The sequence below is a fragment of the Cryptotermes secundus genome, unplaced genomic scaffold, assembly GCF_002891405.2.
Source record: "Cryptotermes secundus unplaced genomic scaffold, Csec_1.0 scaffold39, whole genome shotgun sequence".
Classification (NCBI taxonomy): domain Eukaryota; kingdom Metazoa; phylum Arthropoda; class Insecta; order Blattodea; family Kalotermitidae; genus Cryptotermes; species Cryptotermes secundus.
This window is the reverse complement of record NW_019723904.1, coordinates 1,108,061-1,135,443: the sequence shown is the minus strand read 5'-3', so window position 1 is coordinate 1,135,443 and position 27,383 is coordinate 1,108,061. Positions and strand designations below refer to the sequence as shown.

At 37.4% G+C, this 27,383-nt stretch overlaps 1 protein-coding gene and 1 long non-coding RNA gene across 5 annotated transcripts; one reads left to right on the top strand and one right to left on the bottom strand.

Moving 5' to 3' along the window:
• Window positions 1-672: 672 nt before the first annotated feature.
• Window positions 673-24,255, top strand: LOC111861918. Of its 4 annotated transcripts, none has more exons than XM_023846879.2 (14): window positions 673-800; window positions 6,218-6,354; window positions 8,810-8,837; window positions 10,321-10,610; window positions 11,462-11,643; window positions 12,212-12,350; window positions 13,116-13,169; window positions 13,374-13,436; window positions 15,167-15,263; window positions 15,884-16,075; window positions 16,901-17,001; window positions 19,986-20,248; window positions 20,976-21,080; window positions 23,970-24,255. In XM_023846879.2, exons 2-14 carry the CDS (start codon window positions 6,232-6,234, stop codon window positions 24,097-24,099), a joined length of 1,767 nt encoding a protein of 588 aa, XP_023702647.1. In that variant the 5' UTR covers window positions 673-800; window positions 6,218-6,231; the 3' UTR covers window positions 24,100-24,255. The 4 variants fall into 4 exon arrangements, with proteins under 4 accessions (XP_023702647.1, XP_023702648.1, XP_023702649.1 ...); XM_023846880.2 differs by having other exon boundaries at window positions 673-993; XM_023846881.2 differs by lacking the exon at window positions 23,970-24,255 and adding an exon at window positions 23,365-23,800.
• LOC117282120 lies at window positions 22,392-27,383 on the bottom strand. Its single transcript, XR_004512745.1, has 2 exons — window positions 27,346-27,383; window positions 22,392-24,027 (listed from the first exon to the last, which is right to left on the bottom strand). It is a non-coding gene; the product is annotated as an uncharacterized LOC117282120 (long non-coding RNA).

Here is a 27,383-nt window from a genome sequence, read left to right as displayed (position 1 = left end):
CAAGTCTGTTGTCAGAGGATGAATATCACAGAAGCTTTGGAGAAACTGCAGCTCTTCAAATATGGAATTCTATGGCAATATGATTGTGAAATCATTTTAAGAAAACTAAAAAATATAACTGTACTACAAAATATATTTATTTATTTCATTAATAAAAGTATATTTTGTATTTAGCTGAATATTATTTGTGTATTGATATATACATGTATCCTCTCCTCCACACATAAAATATGGTGTACTGATGTCTAGTTTCTCTATGTATTCTCTGTAGAAAAATTGAATTTTTGAGAAGTGGGTCTGGAACGGGGTCCACTGAGCCTCATGAGGATAACTGAGGAGCTATTTAAAGGAAATAGCGACTCCGATCTAGAAAACCGAAATTAACGGCCATGAGGATTCGTTGCGCTGACCACGCGACACCCTCTACCCGCTAAAGTTGGCACTAAATTACGCCGAGAAGCGTCGGTCGCTCGGTCGGTATACTTCGCTTGCGGACTAAAATCATGGAGTTTTTTACGTGCCAGGGGACACGCGCTGGTTTTTGTTTTCCAGCGTCGTAGATGTGCGAGTACATCTTGTTACGCGTTTTAAATACAACGGCCGTGTGACGTCAGGATTGCCATGGTTACCATTTACGAGCTGCGAGCCACGCGCATTGAGGAATGAGGAAAAGTAGGCTTCACACGGCGTGTTGCGGTTGATTGGATGACTGTGTGCGAAGTTAGTTCAGTGTTTCCTCGTTGTGATAGGTTGCGTTCATTTTCTGCAAATTTTAACTCTTCTGTATTGAAGGAAGAAAGGTATTGTGCGAATATTGTGATTGAATTGTTCAGTAACTTTAAAGGGTAATATTTTCGTAGTGTTTGTTGAAAAGTGATAGTGTTCTGATTGAAGTTTTATGTGACATTTCTTCATCGGTTTGCGATTAGCGTGGTGTCATATACGCAAAAGCTTAGCGGGAATTGCCCAAGACGCGGGAATTATTAAATCAAAGTAAGAGTTAATTGAATGGAATCAAACGTGTTGTGGCACACGTCCACACTTACTTTTTTATTATTTTTTTTAAGTCGCTGTCCACTCGGCACGGCGGCCACTGATTGGCCTATTGTAGCCTGCCCCGGGTGATTATGATGATGGAGAATTTGGCGGAATGAAAATTGGCAAGGGAAACCGAAGTACTCGGAGAAAACCCGCCCCAACGCCACTTTGTCCACCACAAATCCCACTTGACCAGACCCGGGATCGAACCCGGGCCGCCGCGGTGGAAAGCCAGCGACTAACAGCTTGAGCTATGGCGCGGACTTTCCACTCTTACTTAGTGGCTCTTTTGTTTTAAAAGGTTAGTGTAAAAATAATATAGAGTGTAATTTCTTTTTCTTCCTTTAAAAGAAATGGGTGTTTAAAGTAGGACTTGACATTTAGAAGTTAATTGTCATCTGGTTTTATCTGTGTACGCCTGGATCTACGTGCAAGTAATATCATGTAACAGAACTAATTTTGTTTGTGCTTTACTGTGTTCGTTTGTTACGCTTCCAGCCTAGATGCACATAATTTGCCTGCTTTCCGAAATAAGGTAAAAAAGGTAACGATATCCTTGTGACAGGCCGTAGAGGTCCATAGGATTGTGAGGTATCGAGTCTCCCACACATTTTCTAGACAATAGGCTCACATATGACGGTAAGGTAGTCAGCCTTACGCTCCGGCAACCCTTTACCCCAGAATGGTTCATGCTACTCATTTCTGTTAAAGGCTGAGTTCTGCGGCCTCCGTAGTCTAGGGGTAACTTTCCCACCTCATGATTCAAGGTACGCGGGTTCAAACCCGGCGGAGGTCGTGGAAATTTTAAGGGCAGAAAAATTCAGGGAACAAGTCCTCAGGGAGGGACTTTAAGCCGTGTGTCCCATGTCGTATATTTACGGCACGTAAAAGAACCTCATGTCTCTAGGAGACCTCTGAGCTAAATTACAGGCCCTTTCCCGCCCAAGTAGTCTCCAATGCCTCTGGTGGATGGGGGAAGCATCAAGGTACCGAGGGCCGACCTCGTTGGCTCTACGGGGACTGATGGCACGCACCGTTACCGGTAGGGTATGGCGACAGTAGAAATTAAAGGGGGACGTACAGTGGACCAATAACTGGTCTAAGTGCATGGGGAAACCCACCCCCTCTCATAATACGAATAGAGGCTGAGTTGACCGCAGGGGCATAGTGTGGCTGGAAGGATTAGGTCAATTAAAAAATCCAATTACATCGGAAATCTATCCCGCGACCTTCTGGCTTGTAGCTAGTGCCTCAACCAACAACGAACTCCGTACATACTGTAGTTGTTCTCTGTTAAATTAAAATTAAATACATACAAATCGATTCCCGATTAGGCCATTGGGATTTTCAATGAGTCTAATCCTTCCAGCCGCACTATGGCCCTGGGGCCGACTCAGCCTCTAACAGAGATGAGTATCAGGAATCTTCCTGGGGGTAAAGGGTGACAGACACTTAAGGCTGACAAACTTCGCCATCATCTTTGAACCGATTGCATAGAAAATATGGGCACCTCGACGTCTCACAGCCCTGTAGGCCTCCACGGTCTGTTAAAGGGATAACTTTACCTTGACTTTTAACTTCACATAAAAATCGCAGTGTATGAAATTTAAAATATCTTACTTGGCATGCCATACATTCTGTGTGGACTGGCTTGAAGTACAGGTGAACGTGACGTCCGCCAGAAGCGGCACATCGTATAAAAGTATATTCTTGTTCTTGTTATTGTTATTGTTATCATATTTTGGTAAAGAAAACTTTCTGCAGATCCTTTTTCAGGCTGATGCCATTAATTGGCACATCATGCCGCAATGGAAATAAAACTGTTTTAAGAAATTCAGTACAGTTTCACAATGGTCGACGGAAAAAGGATTTATTATTTAATGTCAGTTATGTAATTTGTCGTGTCACCGTTTCTAGATTCGGCCTTTGTTGAATATCAAGGCACGTGCGAAAGTTCTGCTGATATGGTAATTAAGGTCAGGATGCAGGATTAATTAAATAATTTTCCCGGGGAGTATAGCGCGGCCGGTGCGTAAGGCTGACAACCTTACCGCCATCTTTGACCCTATTGTCTCTAGATAATGCGGAACCCTCAACGTCTCACAACCCTATGGGCCTTCACGGCCTGTTACAGGGATAGCTTTACTTTTTTTTATTATTTTTATGCAGGATTTGACAGCTGAGACAACAAGAAGAGATAATTTTTCAGATTCGGCAAAAATCAACATTTAAAAATCACGTTGTATTTAAATGTGAGGTGACAAATGTTTGTTATAAAAGCAATATGCACTGCAATTCGAACGTGGCCTTCTTTATCTATATCACAAGAAGAGGATGATTAGCTTTAGTATACAACCATTTTCGCCCTACAAGAAAATTCCGTCAATTGGTTCGAAGCTTGTTAACTAACTAACTCCATGGATCAGATCCCTTGTTGAGAAGCCGCCACTTGTGCAGGTACTCAAGAATTTCCTAACATTTTATGGAACCCAAAGATTTATTACCATATTTAAAAGAGCCTTCCACTGGCCCTTATCCTGAACCAAATCAATCCAGTCCATACCACCCCACACTATCTCTTTAAAATCCATTTTAATAGCATCCACCCACCTACGTCTTTGTCTTCCTAATGGTTTCTTTCCTTCTGTCTTTCCCACCAATATCTTATATGCATTCTTCTTCTTCGCCTTTCGTTCTACATGCCCTGTTCATCTTATCCTTCTTGACTTGATAATTCTAATTATATTTGGTGAAGCGTACAAGTTAGGAAAAACACTTTATTATACAGTTTTCTCCAGCCTCCCGTCACTTCGTCTCTCTTCGGCCCAAATATTTTCTTCAGCACCCTGTTCTCAGATACCCTCAGTCTATGTTCCACCTTTACTGTCAGAGACTAAGTTTCACACCCATATAGAACCACAGGCAAAATTATAGTCTTGTATTTTCTAATTTTTATGTTTTTAAACAGCAGACGAGAAGACAAAAGCTTCCGGACTGAATGGTACCAAGCATTACCCGAACTCAATCTCCGCTAAATTTCTTCCTGTGTCAAATTTTGATTCGTTACTGCCGCTCCCAAATATCTTAACTATGCTGCTTCGAATCTGGTTGCATTACATAAACATTGTGGATGAGGTTGTGAAAATAGGAAATTCATATACTCGTATCTCTGAGCCATACAATTCCAGCCATGCAATCTTAAGGTACCACAGGGGGGCTTAGAATGCGGTCGTCGTCGTCGTCCCCCCCATCAGGGATACAAGTACCGACGCCTGTTGAGCCACGTTTGTGTTACGCATTTACTCACTGGATCCTGGTGCTTGATAATTTTGTTGTGTTCCTAAAAGCCGCCAGAATTGCTTTGTAATCTCTCATGACATGCCTCTCACCTCCCTCCCACGTCTGTTATCTTAATTACGCAAGCAATTGCCCAGAAGCGCATATACTTAGCTTGCTCCTTCCGTGGCGTCAACTCTGTAACGGGAAGTCCTACTTGGTAACGTGAAAGGAAGCCTTCTTCCTTCGCGGAAAAATATTTCATTCGTTGCCGTTTCCCAAGTAACAGAGTACCAAGAACTCACAAGGAAATTGGACCCCGAATGTACAGAAGTACTGAATTTTTTATCACATTACGTACTCAAATCTTGGCACATGATGTCACGTTATACTCGTACAATGGCCGTTAGCTGACTGCTTATTTCCTTTTTATCGCTGTACAGAAGATGTCGTCTGTAACATTCTCATAGTAAACAACATACAAATGTAAAATTTTGGAAACAGACTCTAGATTTCAACGAGGAATTACATGCATTTTCTAGACATAAATCCAAGAGAGATTTGTGGGAGTACAATCTGTACATCCTTGCGTCTGTCCATGTGTGTACCTTAGGTCTTTAATGAGTCACTGTATTTTCTTCGTATTTTAGACCCTTAAAGGCGGTAATTTTTGCAGCACGAAACCACTGTACTCCTACGATATTTTGATTTAATTACGAAATTTACTAACAGACATCAGTAGTTTTGATAGCGAAAATAGTCAGAGTTACTTTAAGACTGGCTGTTTACCGTCAATCAATTCTTCTTGGCGCCGAACCTCTTCAGGCTCATGACCAGTTTCCCCCCCCCCCGCTGAACCTCTGCGGTCATACTCCTTATGTACGGAGGAATGGGTTTACCTCTTATGAATAGGCTTGATCTTTGTCAAGTTCCTCGAACGTTTAGCACGATAATACACTTATTTCTTTTACAATATACGAGGTGCGACAATTTAATTCCCGGTATAGCTCTGTGAAAGCAAAATGTGCTTAATTGTACACTAGCGGCTCTCCTTGTGAAGCTGTGCACTTCGTGAGACGATGGTGCAACTGCCGAGAACAGTCTTGAAAATCGTTTTCCGGAATACCCCGCAGTAACTCTGTCACATTGCTTTGAATGTCAGTAATGTCAGTAAGTCTTTGTAGCTTCGTGGCATTTTTTAATTTTGGATAGAGCCAAAAATCACAGGGGGTTAAGTCAGGTGAATAAGGTGGATGACCCATTTTTGTAATGGATTTCTTAGCCAGGAACTCGCAAACTCTTAACGAATCATGCGGAGGGTCATTGTCATGGTGGAGGATCCACGTGTTAGGCTAGAGTTCGGGTCTTTTCTTCCGAACAGATTCCCGTAACTTTGTCAGCACTTCCAAATAAAACTGCTGATTCACCGTGTAATTGTAATTTAAATGACAGTAATAACAAATTTGTCATTATATTTGCAACAATCTGTTGTACCTGCTGGAGTTTTTCTAGAAGAACTATCCCACTTTCCCTGCTCCAATTCTGCCACTTGCCTTACCCCTAGGTTTATTTCTTCCACCATGATCCCAGTTAATGGCGTCTTGTGACTGAATGTCTACTGAGCACCATCAGAACATGGAAGGAGTGTACATCAAAAAGTGAGTTAAGACTAGGGCCCATGAAGCATGTCCCTCTATGAACTTTCTACAGCCTATGGAACATCTTTGCTGGTTTTGAAATATGTAGTGCCAGACAAATTAGAAATTCTTCTAACTACTCTCTGAACATTGAGGCATTAGATGCTGGGGGGACTAAACTTCTGGCCCTTAAGGGCAGGCTGCCACTGATCATATTGTAACTTAGTAGTGATAATTACATTTCTTTTATTCAATTTTATTTGCAGTTCTAGACACCATCATGGTTTGTTGTCTGTTTATATCAAAACATGAGACAACAAAAGAGCTGTATGTTGTTCTGATGACCATTTTGACATCACATTGCAATTGCAATTATATACCCATGATATGTCCAGATGAGAATGTAAGTATACAGTATTTTACAGGGTATCATACCTTGCAACATAGAATAATTAGAAAATTGTATGACCGAGTTTCGAACTTGTCCTTGTATGTTCAAACCACTGCTATAAACACATGAGAGATACTAATCAGTAGTGATATGTTGGGATTTTGGACTTTATCCATCGTCCTGGCTTTTAAGATAACAAATAAAAACACGACGTTTCGGAAACTGGATCTGTTTCCGTCCTCAGGTGAAGGAAAACACCTATTCAGTTGGGTTGGTTAGGTGTTTTCCTTCACCTGAGGACGGAAACAGATCCAGTTTCCGAAACGTCGTGTTTTTATTTGTTATCTTAAAAGCCAGGACGATGGATAAAGTCCAAAATCCCAACATATCAGTGTGTTATACACCATCGTCAGAATCCTATAGTAACTACTAATCCGTAGTGTACAGAATTATCATATTGCAAGATCGCATTTTTGTGAATTCTGTTGGCTCATATTTATGTCACCCTTTAGTTTTTTGAGCACTTTGAATTAGAAAAATAATCTGACTGTGAGAAAAAATTAAGGATAAACTTCAGTGTGGCAAGAAGGGAAGAACCTCCCACTGATGAACAACAGTTGTTTGGACAAGGGGATATTAGCTTAGTGGAAACATACACGACTGTTATACAGAAGATGCACGTTTTGAGTTCCCATCTTGCTTTAGCCTTTTCATATTTCCCACATTCCTTCTAGATTAATTATGGTATAATATTTTGAAACAGTCCACTTCCCTATTATTACCATTCATATCAGCCTGCATAATAATCCTCTGATCTTGATATGAGCTAACATCTACAATATTATGGCATCATTAAACATTTTACAAATCGTTTATATTCTTTAAATCTTGAAGAGGATGGGATTTTGGACTTTGTCTTGCAATACCTACAGATAACTATTAATAACCATTCCAGAAAAATCTGGATCTAAATCAGCAGGAATGAAAAAAATTGCACCCATTTTCATGATTTCTGTCATAATTCTAAACAAGTTCTTCTGAACTGTCTCATTTCTGGATATCTGAAATGAAATTTTAAAAGTTAAAACATAAACTGAATTAATTTTAAATCCATCTGTTAACGAAATGCCAGTTTTATGTACTCCACTTTCTACTTCTAAGGCATTATTAAAACAGAGCAAGATGTAAATGTTTTGTATTCACTTCCTTGTCTGCCTGTCTATCTGTCATTGTAAGTCGATTTGTTTGAATAGGAATTCCACCCCATTGGAGGTGATTCTAAATTTATATTCTTAATTTCCAGTTTTATGATCATGCCACTCATTAATAGCGTTGGTCTGTTAAGGAAATTTGCAAATCATTTGAAACTGTAGTGATAATGAATGGGTAATTATCCAGTATATATTAACTGACTGCCAACTTTGTATTAAAAATAATTTTCTATAATTTGTTACAATGGATTAAGTTAAATCATGAAACTCCTGGCAGTGACTGTTATTTGAAAATAAGATTAGTACACAATTTAGATACCCTGCTTAGTTCATTCATTCATTTATATGCAGTTCTATAAAATCCATGGAGGCGTCTGCCTCAGATATAGAACAAGTCAGCAATACAATATAACATGTGAATATACATACATAATCAGATAGTCATCATCGTCAAACTTTTAAATACTCATACAACAAGACTAACGTACAACAGTACATTCCATATATCAAAATAACATATAAAATTACATATATGATCAAGAGACCACCAAGACTCTTAATATAGTCATATAAAATCTATTTTGAATTGTTTCATTTTTGGTCCGTTACACTATCAAGGCAGAAGTGATAAAGAAGTGACCTACAAAAAGTGTTACACTCGACGGACTTTCTATTGACTTTGTGATATAAAATCTAATTTCTTAATATATAATACACCTATATCACAACAGTAATAGTACCTTTTTCCTGTGTATTTTATTCCATAGTCCGTTGCATCCTAGTGTCTGCTCAATATGCCTTTCATGTCTGGTAATGACCTCTCATATTTATTTTCTTTAGCATAGATATACTTTGTATATTATTGTAAGTTTTGTGATATTTCTTTAACAAGAGATATTAACATTAGGTATGATACTGAGAATTTAAATAGAGGCTGTTGTAACTTTATCTAAAGCCTTAAAACATGTTATATCTTCAGTTCTATTATTTCAGCTGTGTACCATCATGTGCAGTGAACTTGCTTATGGTCCCATAAGGTTGCAATTTAAAGTTTGATACCAGTCAAGAAAATTTTAGAGTCACTGTTATGCTGCATACAAATGTGCCATCTGCTAAGACAGATTAATTCTTTTAAGAAACGTTTGGAATGCAAGTAAACAACAAGAAAGCCTATTATTAAACCATCTTTAAAACTTGTGTAAAGCCTTGAAGATAATTTAAATTGTGTATGATAGTGTAAGTGCATTTTGTTACAGATCACTGCTTTGGATATCACTTGTGTAGGTGCGTATTCTTCTTTTGTTTCAAGATCATGTCAAGAAAGGCTTCATTTGCTTATAATTTACAACCTAAAACATTTAACATAAACTCGTGTCTTAATAAGTCAAACCTAACTTCATAAAAAGTGTGAAAAGAAACAATGTGGATGAATATCTATTCTTCTGTTATTAGTATCGTAGTTGTGACTTGGCTGCAGTATGTATACTGTATGAAATCTGTATATATGGTACATAACAATATATCTGTGGCCCATAACCCTTCAGTAATATTCAATCCAATTCAGTTCCATTTTATTCATCCCTTTTAGTCAAACTATTGACATAGGCTATGTCTTGTATTTACACACATAAAATCAATTCTTTTGCTTTTCATTCTGTAAAAGAATATTTTATTGAAATTAATTTATAAGGAAGAGAATCTGCTTGTAACAAAGAATGCATGTATCAATTCCAAAACTGTACTGCTAAGAAAAAACAGAGATGAACATCAAATTTTTTGGAGTGCCACAACAGTTCAGTACCAAGTGATACAATTTGTAGGATTTCAATGTGATACAAACATAGAAAAGGGAACTAGATTTCCAATTATATTTGAAGTACTACACTATTTTAAGATTTTATATTTTTACTTATATTATTAGCTATTAATTATACACGCATTGAAATATAATATGTACAGATCTCGTAAAACAGTGTAGTATGAGAAATATAAAGTATTGTAGCATGTATTTTGTGTCACGCTACAAATAAGTTCACGCCGTTGTCCGATATAGCGAATTTATTTCTTTCGCTTGCTTACACACACTTTTACAAACATTTGCCCTTGCAGTGTTACAATCACTGCTCACAATATTCGGCGAGACACTGGACTCTCTTCTCCGAAGGCTGATCCGAGACTGGCTCCTTAGCTGGCTCGATGAAGACTGAGGACTTCTCGTCGAAGCTGGGCTTTTATAACCTTGGCCGCTGCTAGGTAACGAACCCTCTGTTATAGCGGTGGAAACGTCGCTTTGTTGGCTCCGCGTTTCCTACGCAATAACCCATTGTTATTGCGTTGTCTCCGTGGGAACACTTCGCGTATTTGTCGTAACCGTGGAGATTCGATGTTCTCTACACAACGGCTCACTGTTGGGATTACAGTGCCGCTATTGTTACTTCCTATGTAACGGTCTATTCTGGCGTCTCCATAGAAGTTACACTTCTGTATTGCAGACACGTTACAGTATATTTGGAATATTCTGTTATTTGAAAATAAGTTTAAATTTTGTACTAGAAGCTTGAAAAATTATAATACCTGAAAAATAAACAAGAACAAACACAGCAAATGTATATTAAACACTTTCTGAATAAGTTGTATAAATGAAGATAAATGCTATTTATTTCAAGAGCCTATTTAAGGCAATCATAACATACTTTGAATTTGTTTCACGAGACAGTGTTTTCGGGCAAACTATAATAATTACAAAAACAAATTTTTCATATCCCAGGGAGAAGTGACTGCATATCTGAACCAGGAAACTTCACATGGATAAATATAAACCAAAATACTGGAAAAGTTACACTTCAGTTCACCGCATTCAACAAGTTATGTCCGGGATATTATGGATTTGTATTGCAATCATCTGAGAATGTAACAGAAGACGAATGTAAAGGAAGTGGTTTTGGACAGTCATATGTTACAAAAGATAAAAGTGGTGTCCATTGGTCAGATCATTCGCTAAGGTATGGCAGAATCATAAAAGACCAAGGGAATGGAAGCTATCCATTCTGTGAAAAGGTAAGAAAGTTACTATGCACTGATTATGATATGATCAATTTATTTGACGTTTACAATGTGCATACATTTAAGGTCTGATACAAAATCACAAATGCCGATAATGGTTCAAGTTGTTGTTTGCTTAATGTGACACTACAGAGGCGTACATGACTGTGAAAGTAAATATTCAGCATTCTCAGGCGCAGATGTGAATGGAGATGAATGGTGAGCTTCACTCGCCAGCCATTTTCAGTCCCAGGGAAACGTCACAGTACTCCTAGGAAAGGAGTCTCAATGGACTTTACAGACATTCTGAATGTTGTTATGATCTCATTGGAACTGTCAAGAATCAAACTCTGACTGTCCATTCTATCATTCATTGCTACATGATCTGAGCCATTGAAAGAATAACTAAATGAATAAATAATACATGGATATATAAATATGTGAAAGCTACAGTATTATGGTCGGCACGTAGGGCTGACAAACTTGCCGCCATCTATGAGCCGATTGTCTAGGAAATGTGGGAACCTCAACATCTCACAATCCCATGGGCCTCCAAGGCCTATTACAAGGATACCTTTACTTACTTTACTTTACTTACTGTCTGAACTAAATGGCGTTACAGCCAAATGACCATACTCTTTAATCAATGTCACAGATTTATATTCATAACTTCATTTATAAAAAAATATATTTAATAGGAAACAGTAAAGCACTGCAAATGGAATGGAGCATGAGACATATAATCCACTTTCAAGATAAAAAGAGAAGAAAATGCATATATAAAAGTTGGAATTATTATGTTAAAACCAAGACAAATTTTTTAGGTTTCAAACATCTTGAAATTTAAATTTACTTTTCTGTTTCAGGTGGTGAATGTAACATTCAATTTGATATACAGAGGCTGCTATAGACTGAAAATAAAAAAAGAATATAATTTGAAGGTGCAAGCCTTTTGCTCACCACCTGTATTTTTAGATACCAAATTCACAAAGGAGGATATTCTTAAAAGCACGAGTTTGACCATTAGCTCTGTCCATAATTGTAAGCAGTAAGTAGTCAGGCATCTTACAATTAGTAATTGTCGAGCATTGTTCTGTTAGTGTATGGGCTGATGAATGAAAAGCTTACAATCTCTGTCTTTTGACAGTAGCCTACCAGAAGTTTAGGACCATATGTTAAATGCTGCTAGTTTTGATTACCACCATGCTGGTATTATGTGCAACTGAAAATAACATAGCATACAAGAGAGGAGTCTCCAGTGACAGGATATTCATACAAAGCGNAGCTTACAATCTCTGTCTTTTGACAGTAGCCTACCAGAAGTTTAGGACCATATGTTAAATGCTGCTAGTTTTGATTACCACCATGCTGGTATTATGTGCAACTGAAAATAACATAGCATACAAGAGAGGAGTCTCCAGTGACAGGATATTCCTGAAAATTGGTCACCTGTATAAAAATCATTGGAGGCAAAACATGGACATGAGAATGGACATGGCAATATATTAAGCATACATTTTTGTATAAGATAAAGAGGTTAAACTGAAAAGATGGTTATATTAACTTGTCTGGAGTGTTTGGCAGATTTATTCTTCAGCGTGTTTTCTTTTCTACAGTGGCCAGATGGAGCATACTGTAACTGGGATTGATGAAATGCATATTTCACTAATGGAGTTTAAAGTATGGACATGTCAATCTGGAGAAAAATGTGCCAGTTGTGCTGAATTACGTTATGTATGGTGGATGGGTCTGAATGTAAGCTTCACTTTAACTTTATAAATGTTTCTTCAGGCAGGAAAAGATGTTGAAATTTATGCTGTATGAAACACTGATAAAGACAGAGTTACATTTAATTTTACTCTTACACATACAAATGTGTGTGTGTGTGTGTGTATACACACCTATTAATTCATACATTTTCAAAAGAAGAAATTAACTTCATCTCCTTTGGGGAGAAGATTTTTATTGTATGTAACTAAAAACAAAATCAAAGTTTTCTTCCACCTTGTTTCTATCCTTATGTCTTTCTCATTTCATGCAAAAGTAAAAACTTTAACTGATGCTTGAAGGATGTGGTAAATATGAACATAATATAAATTAATTAACCAATGACACTGTTATCACACCCTGCAAAGCATATTTTGATAAACTTAATGAAATAAAAATAATAAAAATCAAGTTATTTGAAAAGAAAAGCAGGAGCAAAAAGGATTATGTAGGCACATGCATGCAATATTTGATGAGAATATGAATTGTATGATCAAAATAATTTCATTTCGCTACTTTTTCTGTCCCAGTCTTGAATATAGTTATGCTCTGCAATTACATTTATAAAACTAACCCTACTGTAAAGCTCCTCAAGTAGGACTTTGTCCCATGGAACTAAGAATACAAGAGGAAGAGTATACAGCATCGCTACATAATTATCTCCTATAACTGAATATGTACCCTTTGGGCATATTAAATAAGTTGTATAATTTTTTGTAACAGAACTTAAAGCAGTTAACATTTCTGTTACAGTTAGCCGGAGAGTTTAAATGCATATATGGAAAGAATGTACCAGATTGCTCATTGGTAAGCTACAGGTTGTACTTTCTTTTATTTCTACCAACTTATTCTTTTGTTCTTAGCATTTGATTTCAAATACCTGCAATTACATCTCTTCATCAGAGTAGGAATCTATTTTGTAGAACGAAATTATGAATCCACAGAACATTTCTGCAACTTCACAGTTTTCAGATATGCACTGAAACTTGTCTGCATGCTATCTTGTTGCAGATAGAAGGAAATGAGTTAAGGTGCATCACAGAGAATGTTAGTAACCAGTCACAGTGTCTGTGGGTGAGTGATTAGTAATATAAATTGTAGTTATGACTTACTCTGTTGTTGAAAGTAAACCACAAAATTTCATGATCAGAAACACCTCATGATGAATGTTATATCCCAGAAGTGAGCTGCTGGACGTTGTGCACACTGGTGATGAGCCTGGGACGTGACAGAACACAGACTGATGCATGTACATATGTGCAGTTCCACCTGAGGATGACCTTATAAGGGTCGAAACATACAGTGGAACATAAGTTAATAAAATTATAGTGCATGGTGGAACTATTATTATTAGTAACCTTCATATTTACTGCCATAATAACCTCAAATCTTGTGCGGCATGATTCTGTTTATGATATTCGTACGAAGCTAACTAGTCCTAGTACTGGAAATGGTGATTACATATTTCTATATTTTATTACTTACATGGTAGTGTAGTTGGTTCAGGTACTATGCTACAAATCAGCTGGAAGGTCATGTGTTCAAGTTCCGATGAGGGGAATATTTTCAATTGACCTAATTCTTCCATCCGCATTATGGCCCTGGGGTTGACTCAGCCTCTAACAGAAAAGAGTACCAGGAATCTTCCTGGGTGGGGAAAGCGGCCAGTGCGGAAGGTTGACAACCTTACTGCTATCTGTGAGCCAATTGTCTAGAAAATGTGGGATCCTCGACATCTCACAACATCTCCACAGCCTGTTACAGAGATACCTTTATATTTTTTACATGTTTTAGTGCATACTTATTTAAAAAATGTTAGTCACATTCAGATATTAAATAACTGCAAAAGATGTTTTAGGCCTCCTACACCTTCATTAAATTGATGTGCATGTGTAATGTCATAGCATGCATTCTCAGAGCCTGAAAACTTAGTGGATGAATGAAATTTACTTCTGCAATTTCTCTGTAAATTACTTTTGAACTCATCCATGTAATGATGCTTAAACAGATAAAGTATTTTGTCACATGTGTCAACAAACACGCTGCTTTCTACTACTTCCTAAATGCATGTCAGTTGATTAAAAATGATCTAAATTTCATGGGTCATCTCTGTCCTGGACCATTATCTCTCCATTGGCTCACGTTCAGTTCTGATCATGGGCTGCCTGCTAATAAATAGGATGGTCTGAATCGAATGTTACATCAGACCCTGGTGTTTGGGATGATGAAAATGCCTGAAATGTAGGTAATTTTTTAACCAGCTGACATGGCTGATAGCTTTAGAATATTTCATGTACTTCAATATTCTTAAATAAAACTAGAGAATGGAACAACTCAGCCCTAGGTCCATTTCAGCAGTTAAGTCTCTTCCTGTCATACTCATTTGCATGTCCAGCTGGAATGTTGAAAATGATGCAAGAATAATAGAGATAAATCTGACATAAAAATGTTAGTTTGAAATCTTGAAGTTCCTTGTGTGGCTAAATTGTTACTATGCATTCAAAATATAATTACATTTGCATTGTTTTGTGTTTCTTTCCTCTTCTTCATAATGTCCAGACTGGCCCTGTGGCCCAGTCAGCCTCCTGTCCAAAGGTAGTGAGGGCTGTTTCTCCAGGGATAAAGCAGTAGGGTCATCAAGCTGACCACTAATGACAAGGTTAAGAATACTGGAGCCACACATTCACCCCATCCCCAATATATTTTAGTACCTTAATTCATTAAGTAGATGGACAGTTTAACCTTCTTTTACATTTGTTTTCTGTTTGTTGTTAAGTTCTAAGTATGATTTTCATTGTTTGTAGGTGCATCTTCATTGTCATCCATGTGAAGGCCTAGGAGTTTGGAAAAATTCTGTCATTCATAATCTTAATCCCGGGTGTCAGTGGAATAGTCCTACCAGTAAGTGGCTGTTTCCTCCAGTAATTTTAAAATCAAATTGACTCTTAAGTTATTTATTCACACCTTTGTCTGCATAAATTATGTAGCACCGAACAAGGTAGGATCATGAATATTAATAATGCAAAGATTCAGATGGAAATAGTCATGAATATTTTTAGCTGCACTAACTCCGAAAGCTAGAAAAACAGTGAAGAGAATTTTGTTAAGAGACCTAGTACCTCAGCCCAGAATTAAATTGGTTATCTTCTGATTCAAATAAGGATTTTTACTATTACACCATTCAGCATGGTTATTAACCTGTTCACCCTCACATTTTTCAAGCACTGACGTAGACTCTGGACCATATTCCTTTTTGTTTATTACACATCCTACCAACGTTAAAAAATGTGTAATTTCATTGTACTCAGCATTAGTGTAAAGAAAGTTGTAAAAAACTGGAAGTGAGTGGTTCTGTTTTCTGGGATATAAGACCATAGAGTCAGTTGAAAGTCAGTCCATATTTTGGAGAAACATATCACCCCTAGCCTGTTGGATGTCAACTGACATTTCAGAGGAACATAACCATAATGTTTAAAACATACATGCAAGTAAGTTTCTTCTTCTTTCATTTCTTTTCCCAGGAGACACATGTGTAGTGAATTATATACCTGTTTTAGCAGAAGGTGATCAATGTGTTACTGTTATACTGGTGTCTGTATTTTCCTCCCTGGTGGTGTTATGCTTCTGCATCCTATTATTCATCATGAGGAAGAAGATAAGGAAGTGGCTGCATTATGCACCATTAACACCAACATCATATCCACTTGTGCCTAGTAAGTTTTAATGTATTAATTACAATATTACGTGTACATTGGCTCCAGAAAGGTAATTTTGAAAGATAGTGAGACAGAATTGATACTGTAAAATGCTGTTGTTACTTTACATTAGCAATACTAAAACCAAGTCCTAGCATACATATAATACAGGATGTCTGTAAATGATTTGTATGATTTTAATCTTCTATTATGAAGAACACATTTAAAGTGTAGTTGAAAAGATTGAGTCAAAAATTTTGAATTTGGTGCCTAGGTTGAAACCTACTGTGCATTCAGACTGTCAGGTAGAGCTACAGTCATCAGTATCAGAAAATAATCCTGTAGGGTGAAGCAGGATTTTGTCTGTTGGTTCAAGTAAATTGGCACAATTTGCAGCCATAGGCCTTCTTAACATAAAAGGGATGGTTCCAACGTTCGAAATGTACCAGTGCTCCAGAGATCACATGATCTCACACCCATGGATTTTTTCTTCTGAATGTTTGTTTAGCACAATGCCTTCTGTCCCTCCATTGCTGACAGCAGAACAGTGTTGCAGTGATGTATATGCAGTTGAGTCCATAGGAGCAAAGTGTATACAACTTTCAGGTTCAGCCTATATGATTTACTTGACAGCTGTAAAAGTACATAATAAATTAAGGGATTATGAAGGATAAAACATGTTATAAATGATGAACTTAGCAAGGATAAAATATAAATGAGCAAAAATTATATTTCAAATAGATTGCAGAAGAAATGTTAAGAAATGATGAAATTGTGTAATATATAATTTATAGTTCTTTAGTTTTTCTGACTTTTAATTCATCATGTTGCATTTTGTTGCAGTATTATCAGAAGTACTGTTACTGTATCCTCGAGACTGTGAACAGTTTATGAATCTGATGGTGACTCTCAGAAATACATTACAAGAAGTAATGAAATGCAAGGTATGTTTATACTAAGAACTGTCATTTCTCATAATTTTTCTTCATGTTGCTAAGAAGCAACTGAAGCCTAGGATAACATATACCAAACCTGGCCCAAATATTGCTGCTATGTAAAATACTGTGTTTGTTACGTTTCAGTGGAATGTTATCAGTATGTGTTTTACTTCTCTTGGTCACCAAATTTTACTTATATTATTGACCTAAGGTTTTCACAGTGTTTACCCTGAAGATGGAAAGAATAATATGATCTTCTATAAGTTTCTACTGGACTACATGGCATTACATCTCAGAAGATAGTACACTTTATTTTTATTCACCAAAATTTGCATTTGTGCTGTGCATTTTGAACTATGACATGCACATTGTTTATCACCCCTAAGTCACTACAAACTCTTAATATTATGTGAATAACTGGCTCAGGATCAAGCTCATTAGTGGGCATTCCAACTCAAGATGATGAATCATCAGGTTCCTTAACAACACAAAACTTCCTGAACATGTGTTTCATTGGGCCTGTACCAGGATGTCGGTTACTTAATATTATGACTAATTTTTTTCTTCTTTCCTTGCAAGTATTGGGTGTTACATGTTTTAAAAGTTACCAATCCTTTGTCATCCTTTGTCTGGCTCTTCTCAACTCCCTTTGTCCTTTGGAATTGTACTAGTATGACTATTTTGGTAGTCAAGTCTATGAGTAATTTAAAGATAAAATATAATTCTGAATTGTTGCTCAGTTGGGGACATTTCATTATCTGCATGTTTTATTACAATAGGTATGATAATGGGGAAAATTAAAAATAATAGTAATGTATCATATAGTAGAACATTTCTAAAATTTATGATCTCTACATATGTCAGGTAATATCTATAAAATATAACAGAACTGTATGATACAAGTAACCTATTTGCCTTTGTTAAATGACTTGATTAGTTTCAGCCATTGGACATGTTCTTTTTTCCAACTAACTGATTCGTTTTTACACTTAAATAAATTATACCTAGTGTCATGATCTCAAATGCTGGTATTAATTCAACTGAACTCACGACGTTAACAAAACACAGAGACAAATTAAGTACGTTTGGCAAAATATATCGCACAAAAAAACAAAGTAAAAAAATACTGCATATCCTTATTGTGTGCAGAAGCCATATTTGCATTGCTACTGTATGCTTTATAGTCTGTTTTGTAATTAGAGCACTGTAAGCCAATGTATGAGCTTTAAGCTCAGGATTTTCTTTAAATTTTGTCTGCTGTTTTGGAGCTTGCATATGAACTCAACAAAAGATATTTTAAATTTCACATAATTTTGCACTTTATTTGGCCTTTGAAAGGCCACTTGAATATGTTGGTCTTTGTGAGAAGAGGTTTCATGAACTACGTCACTGATGAGTTAGTTGTAAGGTGCTCAGTTAGATTCTCGGACAACTTAACACCTTTTCTGACTGAAGATTTCATTGTTTTCCTCAATATTTCCAAATGAATACTAGGATACTACTTCCAAATAATTAATCACCGCCACCTTCCATATTCTTGCATATTGATTACTGTACAAGTATGATTACCTTTCCAGAGTATTTGACATTTTACATATAACTTCTGTAGTTGAAATAGCATTGTTAAAGAACCTGAGAATCAAAAGTGTTCTGTGATGTCTGATTTTCTTGACCGTTTTGCGTCGCTGAATCCCTTTCTTTTTAACATAGTCCTCATAGAAACTGAAGAGTCAGAACAGATCAGTCAGTATAGTTTTGGACTATGGGGCAGATAATCTGGAATCGAATCCCGGGAGTGCAAGACTCTTTTCTTCTCCACATCATCCAGACCGACTCTGAGGCTCACCCAGCCTCTTATCCAAGTGTTACCAGGGGCTTTTTCTCTGGGCCTAAAGCAGCAGGATCATGAAGCTGACCACTCAACTCCATCTAGTGCTGAGGTTGGGAAAGCTGGATCTATATCTCCACTCCCCCACATGTCATCATAGCATAGTGCTTAACTAATTAAACAGAGGAACAACTTTACCTTACCTTACCCATAGAAATAGCGGCCTCCGTAGTCTAGAGGTAACGTTCCCACCTCCTGACTCGTAGTACGCGGGTTCAAATACCCGGCGGAAGTCGTCGAATTTTTAAGGGCAGAAAAATTCAGGGAACAAGTCCTCCGGGAGGGACTTTAAGCTGTGTGTCCCATGTCATAACTTTACGGCACATAAAAGAACTTTGTATCCCCAAAGGGGATCACTGAGCCAAATTCCAGGACGTTTCCCGCCCAACAATAGTCTCTAAGGCCTCCGATAGATGGGGAAAGCATTATAGACACCGCTAAGCAAGTGGCCGAACTCGCTTGCTTGGCGGGACTGATGGTACGCACCATTTATCGGTAGGGTATAGAGACTGGTAGAATATCATAGAGGGAAGCACAATAGGTCAAACTGGTCACGGTGCATGGGGAAATCCACCCTCTCTAAATAACTAACTAACTACCCATAGAAATTATGGAATTATTTTTATCCATTCTTACTACATGCACCTTACTTGCAGTGTTATAGGTGATATGTGTGCAGTTTCAGCTGCAACCAAAGTGAAAAGCAAAGGATATGACACATGAAAGTAGAATGCATAAAATTATGAGGGTTAATTGAAGACATATACAATATGAAGTAAAATTAGAATTTCTAACCTTTCCCAAAAAATTAATAAAAGTATTGCGCTATGCATCCTACATTCAGTGTTAACCTATTCCCAGGTAAATATGTGAGTTTATGAAACGGTAATTGAAATTGAGTTGATATGCATAAGAAATGTATAGGAATTGCCATTTTAGAATTGTGAGTTTCATTTGGGTATTCATAACAGGCAAGTTCCAATTAAAGTAAATTAAAGTAAATAAGGTAATCTGTAATAACCTTATCCTACATGATATGATGCAGATGTAGTTCTCTGCAAGCGCTGTTCATTATATGTGCTTCAGGGAACTTTCATTTCAGGTATATGATTGTTACGATCCTTCTATTGAAGAAGAAATTGCAACTGGTGCAGTAGAGTGGTTGAACAGACACCTAAGACATGATGGCATAAAAATTGTGGTGGTTGAGACCGAATGTGCAGTGTTGCATCAGAAGGCATCTTTCCAAGGAAAGAGAGTTTTCTACCAGCATCCCACATGGCTGGATGATATTTTCTCATATGGGCTGAAAGAACTGGCAAATGACACAAGTGGCAACCAATACAACAGAGTTTTTGTTGTTTGGTGAGTTCTATATTTATACCAGTAAGACATAATTTTTCTTGTACTCTTCTCCAAGTATAATTAGAATGATCAAGTCAAGGAGGATGAGGTGGGCATGTCATGTAGCATGAATGGCGGAGACGAGGAATGCATATAGGATATTTGTAGGAAAGCCAGAAGGAAAGAGACCACAGGGAAGACCAAGGCGTAGGTGGGTGAACAATATTAGAATGGATCTTAGAGAGATAGGATGGGATTGTATGGATTGGATAGATGTGGCTCAGGATAGGGACCAGTGGAGGGCTCTTGTGAACACGGTGATGAACCTTCCGGTTCCATAAAATGGTGGGAAATTCTGGAGTAGCTGCAGAATTGGCGGCGGCTCCTCAAGAAGGGCTCAGCTCCATGAGTAAGTAAGTAAGTAAGTAAGTACTCCTCACCCATTATTATGAAATCAATAGTGTTGTGAAAGGTTGGCATTTAGCATGCATGGGGAGACAAAGAAATATGATAAATGTAAAATGCACCTGCCATTGGTACAAGTATCACTGTAGTCTGTGCTCATATCTCTCTATTCGGGAATAATCAGTGCACCTGAGTTTACCGTAATCCCTCAAACCAGTCAGTCCATCAGCTTCTCTCTCTCTCTCTCTCTTCCGCCACACCCTCTTAAAATACTCTTTCTTTTTAGTTTTGATATTGATGTCAATTTTCTATACCTGATGATGGTATTTTGTGCTGTTACCAGTGTTCGTGGTTTTAGTGATGTGAATGAGGAGTTGAATCTCATAACACCAAATACCAGATATGTAATCCCACAGCACATGGAAGAGTTGATGACCAATTTGTACCGGTGAGCATTTTCATTTCTGCAGTTAATAGTACTTAAGAATCAACTTTCCATACATTGCAAAGATTATCAAACCAAAAGGGATTAATGCATATTGTATTAGGTAGGTATATAGGTCCCAATTTGTATTCTTTTTATAAATAGATATTTTATATTAAATAATTGTATATTAAGGACTTTATAAAATTACTTCTATAGAATTTAAATATTGTAGTTGAAATTCGAGATTCTTTGGATAAATGACTTAAGCTAAAGAAAATGGACATGCGATTTAGTACGTGGAATACAAGAAGTCTGTATTGGGCAGGTTCGCTCATGACAGTTATAAAAGAAATATCAAAATATAAGTTAGATTTAGTGAGTGTAGAGGAGGTCAGATGATATAGAGATGGCACCAAGCCAGCAGTTGAAATATATTTTTCTATGGCTTTTCATAGAATGAGAATCATAAATTGGGCACAGCTTTCTTAGTACATAAGAGAATCATATCAGCAGTTATGAGGGGGTAGATTTTCTTAGTGATAGGATATCATATATGATACTGTGAGATTATTGGTGTGATATTATTGCTCTGAATGTTCAAGCCCCAACAGAGGATAAATTGATAGTATAGTATAGTATTTATTGCATTCAAGCAAATCCAATTACAGGCCAACACCACTGGACACAGTACAAGTCAAATATCTTCAACAAATGCTCCAACAATGGAACTAGTCAACATAAAATATACATCAACCTAAAATATACATAACACTATACCATGTTTAATTGTAAATAAAATAAGTTAAAATTATAATAAAAACACGTTCCATAATAAATTCATTCAACTTAGTAGCTTATATATCTCAAACCATAAAAGATCACAACATCCATCAACTATAATGAGGTATGTTTGTTACATGGCATACCAGTCAAGTTGGAGATTATATCTTACATGTTCAATACCAAATAAAACCAGTCAAGGTATAAGCTTGCTATACGCAATGCAGGTATCAGTGCAATATCCTTGAATGTACAACTGCACATCCAAACAATGCATGCAATATTGAATGAACATAGGGCTGAGGTGGCCCTCTCTACAAGTTGAGTTTGACATGCCTGCTTTAGACCATTGTAAATTTCAAAATGATCAGGAAAATGCTTTGATAAACAAAGATCTTTTGAAAAATTACTGATAGAAAATGCTGTCACTCGGTATTTAGCTCAGATATGAATCCATCACATTTTTTCTTTTCCCCAAATCAGAAAATATATTGGAGAGTGCTTGTGATGGAGCAAGGGTTACATACATGTAGATGTAGTTTTTTTTTGGGGGGGGTAAATTTGGAATCACTACAATTAGACGGTAAGATTGAAAAAAACAAAAACTAAAACTGAACAGTAATAAGGACATGAACCGGAGAGCTTGGGTCTACAAGGAAGTACAAGAAATTCCTGACTAATCAGAATATTAACGCGGCAGCGTAAACCGCTGACAGTGCGGAAGGGCTATATGAAATGGGCCATAAGCACTATGGCAAACGGAAAATGCTGAGTAGGAGGAGGCGGCCTACCAAAAGAGTCAACCCCTTCTTGATTGACAACCAATAATCAAGCTACACCGACCCAAAATCACGTCGGGGTAGGAGGACCCCTATACACGGAAGACGACGAGTCAGCGAGCAGAGGTTATAAAAACCCGAGACGAACCATTTTAGGAGCTTCTTTTTGGCTTTTTAGCTTTTTAGCTGTGCTTTGGGCTTTTTGCCTATTCGATCCGATTCGATTCTATTCGGATCTATTACGCTATTCTTATTAATGTCATTATTACATTAGTATTACAATTGTGGCCATGAGTGGACGCTGGATCGTGATGGCGAGCCTCCTCATCTTCAGCTCAAGTAAGTGAAACCATCTCATATAGCCAGGATCATTAAGTGTAAAGTGTCACAGTGTAAAGTGTAACCCGGGAGAGATAGGCTAATCAGATGGGCTAGGTTCATTCAGTGATTCCAAGCATAGAATACCGACAGCAGGGTGACAGGAGGTAGACTTGATGAGACGCTGCAGGTTTATTCCCAATGTAAGACGAACCGACAAACGTCGGCACAGTGTGTATATAGTGTATATAACGACGTGGGTAAATAGAATAGGCTAGGAATGTGTACGAGTTTCATTCAACCACACATATCCACGAGTGTTATCCTCTTCCTCCGACTCCAGGACTTCCCAAAGCTTCGGCGAATTACGGTTTAACCCAGACAGTAATGCAAGCTAAGATAAGTATGAGATTTCTTGAATTACCAAGATGGTGGCAGCATACTAACAGGGTGACGGAGAGAGATATTCCCTCACCCTCCGTCATCACGGCAGGAGATAAGAGTAGCGACAGCTAGAGAGAGGTACAGGGCGGAAGCGGTGGAAGTACCTCCACGCCCCCTTCACGCCATAACAGTGGTGGCAGCGGTTGGATACCTTCACGCCCCCCTGTCACCACGGCATAACAGTGCTTATTCTTAACACAGCGTTAGTGGAAGAGCCATATTGGATTCACCAGAAGAAGAAAAGCAACTTGCTTAATCATCAGTATGTTGTAGAAATGATGGAAAGGATTTTACTGTATAAATCAAGGGAAATGACAGTATTTAAGGTACTGTAAATTCATGTTACCAAATAAATAATCATACTCTCTATAGTACATTTGTTTGCATCATGTTTAGAAGAATGCTAACATTTTTTTCTTCAGCTAATCTTGAGTGCTGCATTTCAGGAGATCTCTCTTCTTCAGATTCATTTTCTCCCCCCCCCCTCCGCCCTTGTAAAGGTATCTTTGTGTATATTAGTGTCCTTTGCTTTTCTTCATGTGTTACTTCTGCTGCTTTTACTCTTTTTTTTTACTCTTCTGTTTTACAGGCAGTCAGATGTGGAATACACTGAGCATCTCCATGAGCTCGAGAGAAATATCAGGGACCTAGAGGAGTACAAAATACAAAATATGGATTATTTGAACCAGCTACTGAGACAAGAATATAGAAATAATTAATTTTTCTTTCTTTCTTTTCAACACACGCACGTTTATTTAGCATTTATTGTTAAATTAGAATTGTTGACATTGGTACAGAATACTGCTTTTATCAGACTGAAAGATTTGTCTTCTTTTTGATCAGAAATATTTGAAATATATGAACTGGCTTTTCTATACATATTTTTAATTTGTTTTGTGCCAAATCACTAACATACTAGTGATACGCTGCAGTTCGTTCTCTTCTCTGAATGGGTTGACCAGTGATGTTGATTGGCCTCCTCTAGGCGAAATATTGTAGATGAAAGGGCAGGAGGTAATTTTTCAAACGACGTTTCATTGCTATTGTATGATGAAATGAAACTAGCATATTCAATTTCACTACAAGTTCACAGAAAACAGATTGCATCCTGTATCTCAGCCAAGATGCAACTGTCTGTTTGCGATCGTATAAAGGACAATAATCTCTTGCAGCTGCAATCTAAGGCCTAAGCACCGAAGTAGGGACCATCGAATTGTTCCCTGTAGCCTTTTATTTAATAGCCATGCTTTCATTTTCTGTCCTTTAGTCAAGAGATTGGAAAATCTCAGGAGTGTAACAAAGATTTGAAACTTGCCAGCAGAAGACCAAATGATTTTATCGTTTCCAACTGTTTTATGGCACCAGGGACTGCTAAAATATGTCAAGTGCTACAAGCAGGAATGCTTCTATAATGAAGAACTACTCTGTGAAGAAGTGGAAACCAATTTTTAGAGTACACATCAAAATTAAAAGAAAAAAATTGAAAATAGAGTATAAATTTTTGTATAAATATTTTCAAATCGTATGTTATAATATGCGACACACTGTTCTTTTCTGATACAAACAAAGTTAATTTCATCCATTTATCATAAAAATTGTGTTAGATACAGCAGTTTCAAACACAGTGCTTAAAATTGTTTAAGTGTCCAAACTGGAATGGTCATTTAAACGCAGAACAGCAACGGACATCTAAATAGACTTTGGCCAGCTCAAGCTACCACCATTTGAATAGTCCAGCGTTTAAAGGTTGATGACGTGGTGAGTCCCTTCCCCAGTGGGAGGTTCCTCTTAGTTTTCTTTTAGGTCAGCTGGCCAGTATCTTCGGAGTCTTCAATTGTGCTGCGGTTCAATGAGTGGCTGTAGAATGGCGTTTGGGTGATTTGCTAGTTTGTTGTGGTGTGTGGTACTTTTTTCTCTGATAACATCTTGGTGTATGGTATATTTAGATCTGTATATAACGTTTGGTTGTTTACATACCAGGGTGAATTTGTTATAATTCGAAGTACGAGTATTTTTGACTGGCTTCTCTGGATTATTGATATATTTGATTTGCTAGCACAACCCCAGAGCTCGATTCCATAAGCCCAGATTGGTTTGGTTATTGTCTTATAGAGCAGGACTTTGTTTTCTATGGATAGGTTGGCTCTTCTTCCAATTAACCAGTTTAGCTCCTTGGATTTAAGTCTGTTTACATTTTTTGATCACATGGTCTTTCAAAGTGAGTCTGCCATCCATATGGATTCCGAGATTTTTAACACTTGGAGACTGTGGGATATTGTTATTATTCAGTCTTACTTGTGGGCAATGCTCTCGCCTTAGTGTGAAGTTCACTTGGATAGTTTTAGTCTCATTTATTTTAATTTTCCATTTGTGTAGCCATGCTTGTATTTGGTTTAAGTGGTTTTTGTAGGATGCTGGTGGCCTTTGCTGGATCTGCATGGGTTGCTAAGATGACTGTATCATCTGCGAAGGTTCCTGTAGTGGTGTTATCATCCGTTGGTAGGTCTGTCATATAGAGAAGGTATAATAGTGGTCCTACTGCACTGCCTTGCAGTACCCCAGATTTTATAGTAAAGTTAATAGATATTGCTTGGTTGATTCTTGCTCTGGATTCCCTGTCGTTGATGTAGGACTTCATCAATTTGAAATAAGTGATGGGAAGATTCTGTTTAATTTTATGTAACAGTCCTCTGTGCCAGACTTTTTATCTAGGAATACAGAGGTACAGTATTCTTTATGATCAAGTGCTTGGTTTATGGTATAGGCTACTCTGTGTGTTTGCTGTACAGTTGAAGTCTCTGAGATATGAAGTGATGCGGTAGTGCTGTAGACTTGCATTGTGGAGATATCGAGTTTGAATCTCGACCGAGCTACTGACCATGCTACCTGAGTTTCTTGGTAATTTTCATCGTCCTTTCTAGGCGAATGTCTCGATAGCGCTACAAAATATGCTTATATAGTAATAGAATTGGATATTTCTCAGATCCTCCATAAATAAGGTAATACTTATCTGGACCTAGAGTAACTATTTGATAGCAGAACAAGGGGATTTGAATCCATTCATGTGAATAGCATTTATTTAGAAGCATTAACAAGCTACAGTAATGTTATCAGAAATTTTATCCAGGTTTTCTGTCTTCTAACTCTAGACTACAGTCTTCCTTACATTTCTAATTCAGAGCTACATAATGTCTACAACTGAGATGCACATCCAACTTCCTTCACACAGTCATCAAAGATGCTGTCTTTGTATCAATTTACAAATATATATGTGGTTTAATATTGCCATCGGGCCATTAACACTTCTTTTTTGCTTGCGGGATGTGAGTTTTCTTCAATGAGGTATTTCTTAAGCGTTTCTTAATCCTTTCGGTCGAGCAGCACAATTTTTCCCTAAAACTGTCAGCAGCCGCTTCCTTTCTCAACATTCCCGATTAATTACTCAGACTTCCTTCTTTTCGCGATGTTACCTATCGTTACCTATGCAGTTGAGAAAGTCCGTAAGTAAACTAAAAATAAGACAAATGTCGAATCTTTGGTCAGTAAAAACTTTTATGTGATCAAGTCTCTTTATTGTAAGATTTAAGATTTTCACGTCGGTGTCTATGAAGAAAGCAGTCTTCCGGGATATGACGAAGTGTAGATATTGTGTTAACCGACGTTTCAGAGGAACGTATCGCCTCCATCTTCAGGGCAGAAGAAAATCCGCAAGCGAAGAACCAGCGTGCACAGTTACAAAAGTCTATTCTATCATCTACCCTGAAGATGGAGGTCATACGTTCCTCCGAAACGTCGGTTAACACAATATCTACACGGAGTCATATCCCAGAAGACTGCTTTCTTCAAGTCTCTTTATTATTCTTTAAAACTCTTTTGGAAGTCTTAAATCGCCCTTCGAAATACATTTAATATTTTCGGCTCTGAAAGTAAGATTTTTTTTATTATAGAAAAAATACTGTACATACAAAAAAGGCCTAGGCATTGCTCATCCGGCCTTCTGTCG